Below are 17,814 nucleotides of genomic sequence, written 5' to 3' on the forward strand. Positions count from 1 at the left end.
CTAGCTACACAGCTATGGTAGGCATAATATAAACACAATGAAGCTGGAGGATGAACGCTAACTTTTTTCCACTTAATGAGGGTTCGCGATGGTTAGGAACAAATGTAACTGCATGGCAGGATGCTGTTAACGGACCAAACTTCAGTCAGGAGAATAACTGCAATATAATGTTAGTCATTAATATACTGCTGCATGGGCTGAGCTGTAGCTACATTGTAAGGTTTTAAAAACTGAGCTTTAAAATGAATAGTGATGATAAAAACCGAGAAAGGCTGACAGTGATCACTGACTTTTTTAGGGGTTTGTTGAAATTAAATAGAACAAAATATAAAACATTAAAACATGTTAAAAACACAACAGCTTAATAAATGCAGAGTAGTTTGGACCCAGAAGCAGCTTTCATCAGGTCATCACTTAAAGATTGGATATCCCACCTGCTGTGAATGTTTTAATGCGGTACAGTTGTTATTATTATCACTTGTCACATCCTGTTTATGACAGTTAAAATAAATAACATTCATATAAGAAATAAAAATTGTCTCGTGTAAACTGTATGTGGTGTTAAATAGGCCTATACTACTGTACTTTAATGTCGGTCATAAGGGTGGTACTTCAAGAGCCATATATTTTATGAGGTGGTACTCATTGTGAAAAGTTTGAGAACCACTGCCGTAGATAAACTCCTCACAGCCTCTGAAGCAGGTTTAAGAGTAAAACATACATTTCGTCTCATGGTATTCCCAGTAAAGGAAAGAAACTCTCTGACAGAGTGCCCCTGTTGATAAAACAGGTCTGTAAGGCCTTCTGCTTAGCCTTAGATAAAAGCACCCCTGGGGGGTGAAGTCGTAGATAATCAGCTAGGTGCTATCCTTTTTGGAGGATTTATTTATTTGTTTTAGTTACAAGTGAAAGATGGCCATTTAAATGTGAGACAAGCAAACTGTTTATGTAAAAAAAAAAAAAAAAAAAAAGCTTTCACAAGATAGCGCCTGTGTTTGGCTTCGCCACTCGTGCAGCTTGCTGGTATTGTTTTTCACTGGTCGCTTGCAATATTATTTTTAATTTTTTGTGTCTAGACTTTGTTTTTGCCGGTAGAATTTACGATCGGGGCACGCTGTTGCACATTAAAGATTCAATGGAGAGCTACTTTGACAGCTGGGACAGTTACAGGAGAACTTTTCCTCCCCCTTTTGTGTGTTCCTCGCCTGAGTGCATGCCACTGTACATACCGGTGGGACTCAATCAGAAGAAAAGGAAAAGGGGAACCAGGGCCGGTGTCCAGGTGAGACTGAGAAGGTACCAAAGGTTAGCTTCTTGGCTGTGGGTGCATGCGACCAGTTCATCTATTGTCATCTGGTGGGGACGCTACCCTTAAGTCTGCAGCCCGGGATCCATGGCTTAATTGCAGCATGCCCATCCTACGTCCCTCATCTGTCCGGCATTTTACCAACACTAGCGATGTACCATCATGGATATTAACTTCGCCTAGCTTCGCAATCACCGCCCGATGTGGCAGGTGTACAGGTGTGCACAGGTGCTTAATTCAAGTGCCATTGCAGTCAGCTGTTGAGTGCGCCAACCAAATGTCATCGATCCGGTTTGCCCTGCTTAACGCTCGCTCAATAACAAACAAATAGTTTATTTTAAACGATCTCTTCATGAAGGAATCCCTAAACTTCATGTGTTTAACTGAGACGTGGCAGCAAAGCATTGATTATATTTACTTGAAGGAAATCTGCCCGGCTGGCTGCTCCGTCATCGGAACTCCACGTCTTTCGGGACCTGGTGGAGGTCTCGCTGTTGTGTACCAGGACAGATTCACAAGCAGGCTGATGAACTCAGACTCCTTTTCTTCATTTGAGTTGCAGATGATGAAGGTCGGTTCTTTGCAAACCTTTTATTGTACTTTAATTTACCGACCTCCTGGACCTGCCGGCGTCTTTTTAACTGAATTTAATGACCTTCTGACATCCATTATTAAATTGGAGAAGGTTGTAATGTTGGGAGATTTTAACTTTCATATTGATGATGCATCCTGTAACATGGCTACTGAATTCATCATTATCATGGAGTCTTTTAACTTTATGCAGCATGTTTCTGGCCCTACACTTATAAAGGGTTACACATTGGATCTAGTCTTCTCCATGGGTTTAAATATAAATGATGTTCGTGTGGAAGATATCCATGTGAGTGACCATTGCTGCGTATTTTTTAATTTGTCGTTTTATTTGGATCTTCCGGCTCCTAAATTGATGATTCAAAGGCGAATTATAAACCAGGACACTTCTGAAAGGTTCTCTGCCATGTTTGATGCTGACATGACTTGCAGTGATGTAGACTCACTTGTTTCATCTTTTAAAAATCAGTGATACTCCATTTTAGACATAGGGCAGTACTCTTTTTCAGAGGTGCCACTATGTTTGATAATCTCGTCCTTGGATAAATGAAAACATTCGTAATTTTAGGAGATACTGTTGCAAGCTAGAACGTTTGTGGAAGACTTCCAAGCACGAGGTTCACAGGTTACATCTTAAAGAATCTATTTTCATACTAAATGACATGTGGAAAAATGCCAGAACAGAGTATTTTGCACACCTTATAGCTTGCACACCTTATTATCATTAATATTATTAATAATAATAATAATAATAATAATAATAATAATAATAATAATAACAATAACAATAATAATAATGAAAGATCTAACCGGTCATAAATAAATCAATGTTTTGGACACTCAATGATTCTTGTGTCAATGCAACAAGTAGATGATCTATGAAAACTCCTTCTGCGTGCTCCCTTTGTCACAGGAGTGGCCACAACAGGTCGGTCCACATTTTTCATTTAACACTGGTTGCCTTCCTGACTTCCTTCTTATCTGGCAAATGTGTAAAACACCACTTAAAAGAAACATTAAGTTTGACACACTTATCCAATATACAAACTGAAAAAAATATGGTCTCTTATTTTTATGCGGACTGAAAATGATTGCATTGCCACATTGCCTGTGGTTGAATAAAATCAAAGTCTTTAATGTTTTAATTATGTTTTACTTGTTAAATATTAGCATCAGAGACCCATGAACAGCTACTACTATTTTACGTTAAAATGTATGCTTTTTTAAAACAAGCAGTGCATCAGTCATCACTTGAGTCTGCTTTCGTTTCTGCATGAAATCAAATACTGGATGATCTCACTAGGCGTGGCTCAGGGTGATGTACCAAACCCATAATGGTATTTCCTTTTTTTAAATGTTCATGTGACCTCAGCCCCCATAGGCAACGGAGCAGGTAGTAGTCGCACTAAGGAAAACTTCACAAAATATGGGAATTGTTCATTCTTAAATTGGTGCTGCACATCGATGAGTCGGAGGCTCCCGGGAAAATCGGTGGGGTGGCGGGAGATGCCGTCGGTGAGTTGGGAACTATCGCCTGGATGCCGAAGCTCCTGGTAGCCAAGAGAATCCGATTCGCTTCTTCTGCGAGTGAGCGGTAATCCTTCTCTGAGTTGCTGTCGGATTAAGACGTGAGTGAAGAGGAATCCGCCATCATCCGTAGCAAGGACAGCGTGCTCTCCATGAGCTCGAGAGCGGTACCATCATCCAGGCCCGAGAGAGAGAGGAGTTTCTCTGCCCACTCAGCATCAGAGAGGGAGTCGTGTCGCAGCAGCAGCGCCTTGAGAGCGGTATATTTCACTTGGGTGGGGGGATCCCAGAGGAGGGTCATCACACAGCAGGTGAACAGTGGTTCCAGCAAGGCCACCAAATGATGGTATTTCGTGTCGTCGGCCGAAAACGCCACGAAGAGCAAACTGAATATCGACGTGCACTAACCATGAAGGAGGGTCGTGAAGCCAAAAATCCAGCAGCTTAAACGCCACAGTAAAAATTAAAACGTACAGCTCTGCTATCACTTCCGACATAAATGAAGACAGAAAACTAAACAGCAGTGGCGTTTGTAGGGTTGCTGAAGCTGGGCTAGCTGATATAATGATGTGCTGCATGGTGGTTAGCTACACAGCTATTTTAGCATAACATAAACACAGTGAAGCTGGTGGATGAACGCTAACTTTTTTCCACTCGAAAAAGTTAACGTGAGGGCTTCTGATGGTTAGAGACAAATGTAACTGCAAGCTTCAATCAGGAGAACAACTGTAATATAAGGTTAGTCATAATATACTATTCATTTTAAAGCTCACTTTTTAAAACCTTATGATGTAACTACAGCCCAGCCCATGCAGCAGTGATGATAAAAAACCGAGAGAGGCCGACAGTGATGACTGGCTTTTTTAGGGGCTTGTTGAGATTAAATAGAACAAAATACAAAGCATTAAAACATGTTAAAAACACAACAGCTTTAATAAACGCAGAGTAGTTCGGACCCGGAAGCAGCTTTCATCAGGTCATTACTTAAAGATTGGATATCCCACCTGCTGTGAATGTTTTAATGCGGTACAGTTGTTATTATTATCACTTGTCACATCCTGTTTATGACAGTTAAAATAAATAACATTCATATAAGAAATAAAATTGTCTGTGTAAACTGTATGGGGTGTTAAATAGGCCTATACTACTGTACATAAGGGTGGTACTTTAACAGCCATATATTTTATGAGGTGGTACTCATTGTGAAAAGTTTGAGAACCACTGGTGTAGGCTACTCTGCATATCCCAGAATATGAAGCATACCTGGCTGTGAGAAGGCAGTTTCTTCAAACTTGCAAAGTATGCTATATGGTTTTTTTGGGCTTTCTGGAATAGAACCTGTCACGGTCGGACAGTCCTCCCCGGACGACCTGCTTGTTTATTTGTGATGTGTGTGTGCCTTCCTCTCTTTTCTCTCTCTCCCTCCCTATTCTCCGGGCCTGGCTATGCCTAGGAGCGGCGCCTCCGAGAGAGTGAGAATGGCCGACCCCTGACCCGGAAGTGTAATCTTCCGCTCCAGCTGCCGCTAATCATTCCTCACGAAGCGGAGGTATTTAACGGTGTGTCCAGACAGCAGTCGACGCTGGATTGTACTCGGAGCTCGGTGGAGAAGTACGGGACGGAGGAGTGGAGAGAAAGGACTCACTGGTGTTTTCGGGAGGAGGAACTCACACAGAAGGAGTGCACACAGACTTCACGGGGAAACTCACCTACACCACTTTTGGGAATTGAGAGAAAGGACATTTTTGGATATCACGCTGTTTAAAGACTGTATTTCAAGCACTGTAAATAAATGCACTGTCTGCTTAAAACCCAGAGCTCCGCGCCTGAGTCCACACCTTCCATTAGCTGTGACAGAACCAGAGCCTGCTGCAGGGATTATATGTCTTGTGTGGTATGAGAATACTTTGGGATCCCTCAGGAGGAACGGAAAACCTGGAATAGCCTGATGTCACTGATAACCAACTTTAAATAAGCAAAAGTAGTGGGTGGATGGACAGATCAATGGATGGTTGGCTAACTGGATAAACAGTTGCTATGAGCATTGAACAGGAGATGGACAGACATGAGGAGATTTTGGAAATTATTTGTATGATAGTGCATTTAAGTTTTGTCTCTGATTTTTATTATTACTTTTTTTTTTTTACTATTGGGTGCTATTTGGCGTTTCTTGTAGTTTTTAATCTTGTGCAGTATTAGTATATAATATACTGTCGGTGTATCAAATGCTTATTGGTTCCCACAGCTTAATTTCTTGCATATTCTTGCTGTTCAATGACAATAATTAAGAGTGTGACGTATGCCTTTCTGGAATGACGGATGACCTGATACATGCGTCTTCTTTTCACAGTGAAACTATTTGGCATTCACCTTATCACAACGAATGGCACAACAAGGAAGCACGTCAGTAAAGTTCCACTGCTCAGTCTGTCTGGATCTACTGAAGGATCCAGTCACTATTCCCTGTGGACACAACTGCTGTATGAGTTGTATTAAAGGACACTGGAATACAGAGGATCCAAAAGGAATCTACAGCTGTCCTCAGTGCGGTAAGAGTTTCATACAGAAGCCTGATCTGGAGAAAAACACCATGTCAGAAGGGTTAATAGAGGACTTGAAGCCATCTGGACACCAAGCTGCTCCTGCTGATCTCTGCTATGCTGGACCTGAAGATGTTTCCTGTGATGTCTGCACAGGAAAGAAGCTGAAAGCAGTGAAGTCCTGTCTGGTATGTTTGGTTTCTTACTGTGAGCAACACCTCCAGCCTCACTATGAATCCTCTGCCTTTGACAAACACAAGCTGATCAAACCTTCCAAGGAGTTTAAAGGAAACATCTGTTCAACTCATAATGAGGTAATGAAGATGTTCTGCCGTACTGATCAGCAGTGTATCTGTTATGTCTGCTGCATGGATGAACATAATCACCATGTAACAGTTCCAGTTGAAGTTGAAAGGGCAGAAAAAGACAAAGACCTTAAGGTGAATCTGCAGGAAGTCCAGAAGAAAATTCAGACCAGAGTGGAGGAAGATAAAGAGCTTGAGAAAGAGATGGAGGGGATCAAACTGTCTGCTGATAAAACAATTGAAGACTGTGAGACCATCATCAATGAGCTGGTGAGTTTCATCAAAGAAAAAGGCTCAAATCTAAAGCAGCAGATCAGATCCCAGCAGAAAGATGAAGAGAGGCGAGTCAAAGACCTTCAGAATAAGCTGGAGCAGGAGATCACTGAGCTGAGGAGGAAAGAAGAGGAGCTGAAGCAGCTTTCAGACACAGAGGACCACACCGAATTTCTCCTCAGTTACTCCATGATGTCAAAACTCAGTGAAAATACAGACTCACCAAGCTTCAAAATGTGTCAAGTTAAGTACTTTGAGGATCTGCAAACAGCACTGTTAGAAGCCAGAGAAAATCTCAAAGCATTTCTAAGTGAAGAATGGAGCTATATCACTCTGACAGTGAGATCAGTGGATGTTTTATTGCCACAAAGCAAGCCTAAGACCAGAGATGAATTTTTAAAACATTCATGTCAACTGACAATGGACCCAGATACAGTTCACAAAAAACTCTTCCTATCTAATCAGAACAGAACCGTATCAGCCAGTGCTTCAAATCCAAATATCTATCCTGCATATAAAAAAAGGGACAGGTTTTCCATCCAGCAGCAGGTCCTGAGTAAGGAGAGTCTGATTGGACTTTGTTACTGGGAAGTGGAGATGAAAGGGAGAGGCCTTTCAGTAGCCGTGACGTACAAAAATAAAAATAAACTGGATCAAAGTGAATTTGGAAGTAACAATAATTCTTGGGCATTAGAGTGTTACAAGGACAGTTATAAATTCAGACACAATAAAATCACAACTTCCATCGCAGGCCCTCTGTCCTCCAAAGTAGGAGTGTACGTGGATCCCAGAGCCGGTATTCTTTCTTTCTACAGCGTCTCTGACACCATGGCCCTCCTCCACAGAGTCCAGACCACATTCACTCACCCGCTCTATGCTGGACTGTGGATTTGGAAGAGTTATTGGACTGATACCACTGCTACATTTAATGAGATAAAATAGACTGTCTTCATTAGTTTGTGAACCCATCTTGTTCTTTTCTTTATTCGCTGGTCAAATGCCAATCAAACATCTTAAGCCAGGTCACGGAGAAATATGAAATATTGATTAAAATCTGATAGATTTCTTTGTGCAGGAACATGAACTCAGTAGCAGCTAGGTATGATCAGTGCCAGTGTCTGCACATGTATCATTAATCAAAATGTGAGATTTGTTTTGTACGGTTTATACTGTTGCTGTGAGGTTTTCTTTCACTGTATGAATCATTCATGAACTTTCTCAATCATTTTCTCTGTCTTCCTTTCACTTTTAAGCATTTTAAGAAAATAACTGTAATGATGCGTTCATTACACCCATAATAATATAAAATCAATTTTACATTCTTAAAAAAATCATGTTTAACAGTAATTATTGAATGTTAAAAATGAATTAGTGAAGACAGTGGCTTAAACAGGTTGACTAATTTTAATAATGTCTGGCGTATTTATCGTATCAGTCCAGCTGTTACATGATGTCATTAAATTACTTCTGAATTTGTAACTTTTATTGACACGTTATTGTGTTTGTAACATTTGTGATCAACACAGATTTATTTTATTGCATCCACTTATTTATATAATTCAGTACTGGAGTATAATGCAGGATTTTTCTGTCACCACACAAAATCTGAATACAAATGTTTTGTACTTTTAAAGGATCCTTCTATAGCGTCTCTGACACTGTGATCGTCCTCCACAGAGTCCAGGATGTTTACTGAGCTGCTCTATGCTGGACTGTGGATTTGGAAGAGTTGGGCTAGCACCACTCAATGACATAAGGTTCACTGGTTTTATCAAAGACCTGATGAGAAAAATGTGTGTCAAGTATTTTGTTGCTTATTACTCAATAAAATGATATCTGACCAGTTTCCAGTGTGGGCCGGGCTGTGAGTTCTTTTATTTCCTGTTGATTTAATTTATTAGGATTTTAAGAAGCTGACTCCTCAGGCTTTAATTAGTGAGTGACATTTGAATTATATCCATATAAAAATGTGAAATGAATATGTATTCATAGTTTATATCTATGTTGTTTCTGTATGGTATTTCTGTTCTACTGCACGAATCATCGATGGAGTCCGTCACTCTTTTAAGATGCTGAGAGATTTGTTGCTAACATAAGGTCAATACTGTGATAATCAATAAAAACTCAAGTGTATATTCTTCTTTTAAAATTGTTTAACAGCCATAACTGAATATGACAAAATGAATGCAGGGATGGAAAAATTGCTTTACAGACTGCTAATGTAACAAGAGTGTATCTACTTTGGTCAAAAGAATCCACGCTTCGTACTGATATCTACATTTCTTTTTCATTCCTCTCACAATCATGGAGCACCGTGAAAACTAGAAACTAGTAAAATAATAACAATAGTACATATGACATCCAAGTGCTTAACAAATTAACCAGCATAATGTTTTTACCGTGTACGCCTTGTAAAACCAGCAGTAGAAAAGTATGGGCTCAAAATGTGGTCATAAATATTATATAATTGTAAATCAGTTTTGTACTTGTAAATCAGGATTTGTATGTGTAAAAAGAATTTGTGTGTGTGTAAAAAAGATTTGTATGTGTAAAAAGAATTTGTGTGTGTGTAAAAAAGATTTGTATGTGTAAAAAGAATTTGTGTGCGTAAAAAAGATTTGTGTGTGGACTTAGCCAAAAAAAACCGTGTGAATCTCTGCAAGTTACAAGTACAAATTTTTCTTCCTTTCATCTGATTGGTCAATGTCATGTCAATCACAAATGTAACAATCCAATCAGAGAACAGATGGGTTTGGCTGTCGGAGGGGCGCTTTTTTGAACTGCAGGTTCAAATGGATATATCCATTTGTCATATTTGTGGCCTCTGCCTACAGTTATTTCCTATCCAAATTCCACTGGACTGTCAAAATCACTGTTATAGTGTTTGGTGAGTGGCCGTTTCAAAAATGAATTAATGTTAATAGTGTTAAGTCAAGGTAAACTCAAGAGTTTCCATATATGACCAGCAGATGGCAGCATTAACTTACAGACAGACTTGTGTAAACTACTGCTGTAGGTGCACCTCGACTGCCACAATGTCTGCGTTATGCTATGTAACGTCAATGAAGAAATGAGCAGGTCCTCTAACCTACTGATAAGGTGTCTGCTGTTACAACAAATCTCATCAAGTTTCAGAAATGCAGAGAAATACATAAAAAACATTAAAAAACAAAAGTGGGAAGGAAAAACTCTCTTTTAACAGGAAGAAAAGAAACCTCCAGCAGAATCAGGCTCAGGGAGGGGCAGCCATCTACCAACACCGGTTGGGGGTTAGGGGAGGAAGGATAAAAGACATGCTGTGAAAGAGAGCCAGAGATTAATAATAAGTAATTGTTAAAAGCAGAGAGGTGTATTAGGACATAGGGAGTGAGAAAGGCGACTGAAGAAAAAACGATCATGGCATCATGGGAATCCCCCAGCAGCCTACACCCATTGCAGCATAACTAAGGATTCAGTGTCACCTGGTCCAGCCCTAACTATATGCTTTAGCAAAAAGAAAAGTTTAAAGCCTAATCTTAAAAGTAGAGATAGTGTCTGTCTCCTGAATCCAAACTGGAAGCTGGTTCCACAGAAGAGGGGCCTGAAAACTGAAGGCTCTCCCTCCCATTCTACATTTAAATACTCTAGGAACAACAAGTAGGCCTGCAGTGTGAGAGCAAAGTGCTCTAATAGGGTGATATGGTACTGCAAGGTCATTAAGATAAGATGGGGCCTGATTATTTAAGACCTTGTATTAGTGTGTGAAGAAGACTCTCCATTTACATGAACAAATTGGAGTCTATTAGATAGATATGATACAAACCACTGCAGCGCAGTACCTGTAATACCTACAGCATGCTCTGATCGCTCTTATAGGATATTATGGTCGACAGTATCAAACCCTTCACTGAGGTCTAGCAGGACAAGCACAGAGATAAGTCCAGTGTCAGAGGCCACAAGAAAAAGAAGCTGTTTCTGTGCTGTGATGGGCTCTGAAACCTGACTATGATGATTCATATATGTATATTAAATGTTGTGATGTGTTTCAGTCATGTGCATTAAGCTGTATTAATTGATGCAGACATGCCTTGAAAGACAAAACACATGAATAGATAAATATGATAAAATCCCACCAACACATTACTTCAAGTATTCACATCATTAAGCAGTTTCTGTGATAATAATGCAGATTTACAGGTGTGCACTCAAAGAGAAAACACATTAAATTATTCTCTGACTTATATCTGTGCAAACAGAATATTACTATATGTAAATTAAGTTGATAAATAACTCAGAGGGTTTCTTCTTCTCTTCTTTTTTTTCCAAGCGGTAACTCCAGCTATTGTTTTGTTTTCATAAGCCATTTTAGGCTTTAAGCTGTCATGACTAATCTACTTCCTGATTCTCTCTGGCTGAGCTATAGAACAAGAGAGGATCGGAGGTGAGTTGAGGTGGTCTGTGTGTCTCAGCTGCCTAAGCCTTTTAGAGCCACTGCTGCTTCTCGGAAACGCACACTGATCTTTTTATCTTTTTACAAAGGTAGGTTTGGGACGCACAATCAAAGACAAAGCACTGCTGTGTCAAACGCCTGGTGGTAGCTGGGAGACTCCCTGGTGCTTTGAGAGGCCATCCCATTACCAAAAAACCGATTAAAAGTTCCCTGCTCTCAAAGGCTGAGGTGTCCTGCCAAAGTGGCCTTAAAGCAGGAGGCTGAAGCTCTGCTCAGAGAGTGCTTCTCTCAGGACAAGTGCAGCAGCTAAACGTGCTCACCTACAGGATTTACACATTACATCAATGTAAGCTCACAGTTTATATTCACAGAATGTGACGATCTTAACAACAATCTTAACAACCACTAATTCAGGTTTAATGTCCTGTATTAATTACTTCAGTGAACTAAATCCACACTGCGGGTAAAAGTGCAGCACGTCTGATGTTTTGTGATTAGTGTGAATGGTAACAGCTGACAAAACAAAGAACAAAACAAGCTGTTAATATGATCAAATTGTAACAGAGAAGTGCCCGTTTTGAGAAAGTGTGAGTGAGGTTGTGTTTTTTTCCAGCTACAATTTACAGATTTCCTCTAAACATGCCGCACAAAGGAAGTCTTTCAGCTACTGCTGAGAAAAGAAGGACAGCTTAAAAGATACATTCGCTAAATATGTGTGTGTGTGTGTGTGTGTGTGTGTGTGTGTGTGTGTGTGTGTGTGTGTGTGTGTGTGTGTGTGTGTGTGTGTATTCAAGATTGTTGGTCCCAGCTCTTCCTGTCATGGGCCCTGTGTTTTGAGGTTTCACAAGCTGCTGTTTCTCTTGGATCGTGAGAATGTTTTATGTTTAGGTTTTGTTATTCGTCTCTTTGGTGTATTAGGCTGTCAGCTTCATTGTTATTTATTATTACTTTGCATGCAAGCCTGTTTGAATTTTGCTGAAATTATTGAAATCCTGTATTCAGGTGATCCCTGGTGGCTGAGTTTCCATATTCCTTTGCTTTTCTCTATCTTATGCTGTGTATAGGTTTTGTTTTATAGCCTGTTTATTGTTGTTTTGTTATAGAAATAGAGATAAAAGTCTTAATATCATCCTCTTCTTCTTCTTAAAAAAAATCAGAAAACATTTGTTTCATAGATTGAGAATAGTCTGACTCAGCTCTTTAACCCGTCAGCTCCATGGTCCAAAGTCCTTGTGACTGAGATCATGTAAGAAAAGTACCAGCAAACAATTTGCTGAATTCACAGCTAGTGAGTGGACATCATGTTCTACCCATGCAGCTCTCTCACCTAAACCACCAAGTATCGAGTATATCCAGTAGTATGAATGCATCATGTGAGAAAGGCCAGACTCTTCTAACACTCGTGTGCAGAAGCAAAATATCAGATTAGCTTCAAGACTGAAAACCAAAATGTCAGTTTCTCAGGCAGCGACTAAGTTCATTCATAAAAGATGGCATCGCTGATGTTTGCAAGTGGAACCATTAGTGAAATTCCTGAGAACTGCTCGTGGTAAGATAATATCCTTTGTAATTACATGGATACCTGGAAAGCCTTCTTACTGCTGCCTAAATAGGAAACATTCGAGGACATGAAGAGGAGGGAAAGCCGAGGCTGTCGATGGAGTCACCTTTAAAGATGAATGCTGTTGTTGAGCGTCAACGAGGTCAGGCATCCCACTGAGGTCCCGCCAAGTGACACAGAAATGAGGTGCAGTCAAATGAAGCTCTGACGCATCATTTCTCATTAGAGAAAGTATCTGTGTGTGTGTTTGAGTGTACTTGCGTCTATGTGTGAGGGGTTAGTGGTTGGGATTCCAAAGGCTTTTGGTAAACTGACTGACGAAGATGCTAATAGCTTCTCTAATAGCTTTAAAGCCGTGTACATGAGACATAGGATCCAGTCGGGCTCAAGTGAACTCCAAAACTTTGCCCTATATCATTCTCATAGGCACATATGCACTGAAAAGCACACACACACTGGGTTGTTTTGAAACTTTAGCACCCGTCTACATCCCCAGTGAGCCCAAAGCGTCGTCCATCTGTGATGAAACCTTAGCGGGTCACATGCTGGTGTTGAAATACCCCCTGCTTGGTCCACTGGCCTGACTCTCATCATCCACATACACACATCATACCTCTCTGCTCCTCCAGACCTCACTGTGGAGGCGTTGTCAGTCAGCGGGGAATCAGCGGCCGCTCCTCCCCAAACAATCAGAGCTTGTGTAGAATTACAGGCTGTAGTAGGAAGCGTCCCATCACCTAAATGTCACAGTTTCATGGTGTAACAGCTAAACCTGCTCCATCAACTCCTGAACCTTTTCTCACATTCTCGCCGAATGATGTGAAGGACTTTATGCCCCTTGTGAATTAGGCAACTTAACTGTCGTAGCCATTTTGAGCAGCTTTGATGCAGCTGCTCAGTATAGTCAGCATGTGTTTTAGGAGTTTTACCTACTTATCTTACAGCTTATCTTCTGCAATTTAATGATGAACAAAAGTGGATTTTTAACAGTCACGTACTCCTGCAGTGGTGCTTTTAGTAGACCGCTACAAGAGGAGAACAGCTATGGTTGCACATGAGTTTGCATTATTAGTGAGTTAATAAAGTCGTAAATTGTATTTCAGCGGCAGGTTCAACACTTTTTGGATGTACTGTAGTACAGCACCCTACCAAACAATAGTCCCTGCTAGGGGGCAAGGGGACTAAGGTAAATTAGTCCTAAGAAGGGAGCTCATCAGCAACAGTCTGGTGGCTGTGCCTTGACCCATGCAGCTTGAAATAAGCCAGAAAAATAACATCTGCCACTTTGTGGGCCCATCATCCATAGGAGCAGGCATTGGGGTGGGCTGGATGTAAGGCAAAAAGAGGGGCCTGGGCATTTTGACCGTTGGCATTGCAAACTGGTGTCTTCCTTTTGAGGTTTTCAGGGAACACCGAGGTAGATCCAGAACCAACTTTCATCTCATCTGGTCTGGGAGGGCCTTGGGATCCCACAGGAGGAACTGGAAAGAACGGCTGCCACCACAATCCAGCTTTGAACAGGTATAAGAAAATGTATGTATGTATGGATGGATAGCTAATTGCAATTCACTTTCTTTGCTATTCTCCTGCAGGAAGAGCACCCGTAATACAAGCTAATGGAACCTACTTGCATCTTGAGACATAAGGCCACAAAAAGCAGACTGTAAGACAGTCTAAACCCAAACCTGCTGCATACATCAGCATGTTTCAGGGTGATGAGTCCCCCTTAAGGTAAATCCTTGTAAAAATTTCCCCACAAAACCAAATCTGAACATCAAACCTTCTCCCCATTTCAGCACCAACACTGATCCATAAATGCCACAAAGACCTCATGGGTTCAAAAAAGATAAGCTGTTTCTAACAGACTGTCCTATGTGCCTATATACCCCAAAAGGTTGATTCTGTTCATCTGGTTGTAGCGTTTTCAGTGGGAGAAACGTTTCGTCATTCATCCGAGGCACACCGTCCAGGCAGCAAAAAGTCCCCAAGATGCCCAAACCCCTTCCGCACCCCGCACCCCTCCACATGCCTGATGATGATAACGCTTTACTTTATACATATAAAAAAAAACCTCAATACATACACATATACACAGATGCCTGCATAGAAATGTACATTAAAATATGAATAAACTTCAGCAACTCAGGTACAATAATACAAAGAAAACAGAGAAAACATTGAGAATCCTATGACCCCATATGACTCCCCTTTAACATGAAGAACCCTCCAGCAAAACCAGGCTCACAGAGAAGCAGTCATCTGCTGCGGCTGATTGGGCATGAGGGGAGAAAGACAGATTAATAATAACTAATGATTAAATGCAGATATATAAACACACAGTGAGTGAAGAAGAAAACTCACTGCATCATTACAAGCCCACAGAGAGTGTCTGTGTATTACAGTAGTCATAAATAAATAACAATAAAAATAGTAAATGCATTAACTAGTTTTCAAAACATCATTTCAAAACAATGCTGGTATCAGCAAGGTATTTTCACCCAGAGAAGCGGTGCTCACTGGATAGTTTCTCCTTGGTAAACCTCAGAGTTGATGGTGTGGGAAAATCCCAGTAGATCAGCATTTTTTGAAATACTCAGACCAGCCTGTCTGGCTCCAACAATCATGCCACATTGACTTAAATCACCTTTCTTCCCAATTCCGATGCTCAGTTTGACCTTCGGCAGGTCATCTCAACCATATTTACATGCCTAAATGCATTGAATTGCTTCTCCCTAATAAAGTGGCCATAAGTGTATATCCTGAGCTCCATCACAGCTGTTTGGGAATTTTTAATTTTACGTATTACATATTTGAAGTATTAAAAAAGTAGAGTTTACTGTAAGTTGTTCACAGTGTCTAAAATGCCTGAAATGACCACATTTATGAGAAAGGCTCGATATCCCCAAAACACTCAGCTGACGTAGTTAAATGTCGCCACAAAAACTTACTAATTTAACAATCTTAGTGCAATCAGAGGGGAGCTGTACAAAACATATTGAAGCCTGAGCCATACAGTTTTATGTTTTTTAAACTAATGTAACTGAACTCTGATTATATGTGCAGGAATCAAATGTAGCATTTTAAACTAATAACTTCATAGAAGTCCTTTGAGTTTGACTGCCTCCTGACCTTCGTGGCCACAAAAGCCTGCAGTTTCTTGAAGGTTGTTAGTCAGAGATAATCATATTAGATTAACTGATTGCCGCTGATCAGTATTGTGCACCCTTAGGCTGAACCTCGGCACTTCAACAGGGTGCAGAAAACAAGTTTAGGGGGAAATTCCCAGCACAATTTGACACTTAAGTCATTATTTTGCCAAAGTGCAATTTAGACTGGTTTGGCAGCATGTCTTTAAATAACATAAACAGACCCAGAGGCTATCACCATCTAGCTGAAATCTTTGAGAGGCAAGCAAGGGTCAGTAACAGTTTGACTCGTAGGTGACTCTATGACAGTTTTAATTTCATCCAAGAGGCTTGGGGCATTGCATTTAAGCGCTTTAACTGCTGAATAATAACATCAGATGCCTATTTATAACCCCCCAAACTCGATGCACCCATCAAATTATGAAATAACAGCAGACAGACTATTGACTTCTTTTCTCTTCTTATTACATGATGTCAGTCAGTTGGAGTTTATCGCTGGAAAACTGTTTGGCTGAGTCTAAACCCTGATGTCTCTTCTATGAAAATAAAAAAACTTGTTATTTGCAAGACATTTGTCAAGAATAGACTCCATGTAGAGCAACAACATAAAACAGCTTGCACTTAAATTTAAAAAAAATGTTTTGGAAATCACTAGTAAGGAGGAATAAAAAGTGTCTGTTAACCTGCTTGAAAAGCCATAAAATGTTTGTTTTGTTTTTTTGACATTTTAACCATGGTGCTTCATGGGTATTTTGTGCAAATAAGGTCAAGAAAATGTCAAAAACGGGTCGCCTTGTCTGAGCTAAAATTTGCCTTGAAATGTTCTGAATAAAAAGTTTAAAAGTGACAAGAAGACTCTTGTTTGAGCTCTTTTTGATGTTTGTGGACAAGGGAAATCGCTATCAACTGCACCCAATGAACTGTTTGAACTTGACACAGTGTACTTTCGATGCTACTGAATGGCAGTGACAATTAAACTTAGACGGCAAATTCGATGTCCTTAACACAGAAAATAAAACCATAAAAAACTGTAGGTTTACGATGCCTTAAGGCAGTAAAAACAGCAAAATTACACTTCAAAGAAAAAGTAAACACACCCATACACTATAGTGAGTGCATGTACAGATGTAATTGTTCCAAAGAAGGGGACCACAGTAACTGAAAGCACCCTCAGCAGACTGAGGTCTGATTCTGGGAACAGTTAAAAGACCTGCCGCCGATGACCTGATAGGTTCTATAAACTAATAGAAGGATTTTAAAGGTGTTGACCTGAGATCCAGTGAAGTGCCTTCGGTACTGAGGTGATACAGTCAAATTTCAGAGCTGGTGTTGTGATGACTTTGATAATCCAGCAAACTGAGCATTACAATAATCTAATCTTTGTGATATGATTCCATCAACAAATTTCTCAGACTCAGTTCGAGACAGAAATTTTCTAACTATTGATTTATTTTTTAAGATATAAAAAGGAGCCCTGGTGACCTCATTGAAGTGATTATAAAAACTGAGATCACTGTTCAAGATAATGCAATGTTACTTGTTTACTGTGTTTTAAAGACAGGGATGAGGAATATGAACACATTTTGCGCCTCTGACTTTTACTGCAACCGTCACTGTGAAGTCAACAACAAACTAATGACACTTTTGAAAGTTATTAAAAACCCTTCAAAGGTACTTAATGTGAGATCAGGATTTTATTAACAGTATAAAAGTGCTTTATGTAATTAGCGTTTAACCACAAAGGGACCGTGAGTATGTTAAGCTGTTTTCAGATGTGTGCTGCTATTTAACCCTCCGCACCCCATAACAGCAACGGACAGCCAGTAGTTTTTGTAGGTGAATAACATCAACATTTGACAATAATATTGCTCGGTTATGATAGTGAGGTGAGCTGTTGAGGATATCTGTTGGTAGGTGCTGTTCCTGACAATGTAGCTGCTGTTAGCAGAAACTTGTATAAGCTTTGGAAGTAATGCCACCAGACTTGGTCAATTACCCAGAAAACAATGTGAGACTATAATAAAACTTGGGTGCTTGCAATGTCTCATTGAGAATTATTTTCTAGTTTGGAGGAATTTGGAACATCCTAAAAGGATTCTCAGGAATCTGGAACAGTCTAAGAACGCTCAGGAATCT

The 17,814-nt window shown here is 40.2% G+C and overlaps 1 protein-coding gene across 1 annotated transcript; it reads left to right on the forward strand.

Annotated features, from left to right (window-relative positions):
- Positions 1-4,958: 4,958 nt before the first annotated feature.
- Positions 4,959-8,388, forward strand: LOC134616569 (tripartite motif-containing protein 16-like). The gene is made up of 2 exons (XM_063461444.1): positions 4,959-5,513; positions 5,775-8,388. The coding sequence occupies exon 2, from the start codon at positions 5,808-5,810 to the stop codon at positions 7,482-7,484; it is 1,677 nt and encodes a 558-aa protein (XP_063317514.1). The 5' UTR covers positions 4,959-5,513; positions 5,775-5,807; the 3' UTR covers positions 7,485-8,388.
- Positions 8,389-17,814: the final 9,426 nt, after the last annotated feature.

Source organism: Pelmatolapia mariae, linkage group LG3_W (assembly GCF_036321145.2).
Source record: "Pelmatolapia mariae isolate MD_Pm_ZW linkage group LG3_W, Pm_UMD_F_2, whole genome shotgun sequence".
NCBI classification, from domain to species: domain Eukaryota; kingdom Metazoa; phylum Chordata; class Actinopteri; order Cichliformes; family Cichlidae; genus Pelmatolapia; species Pelmatolapia mariae.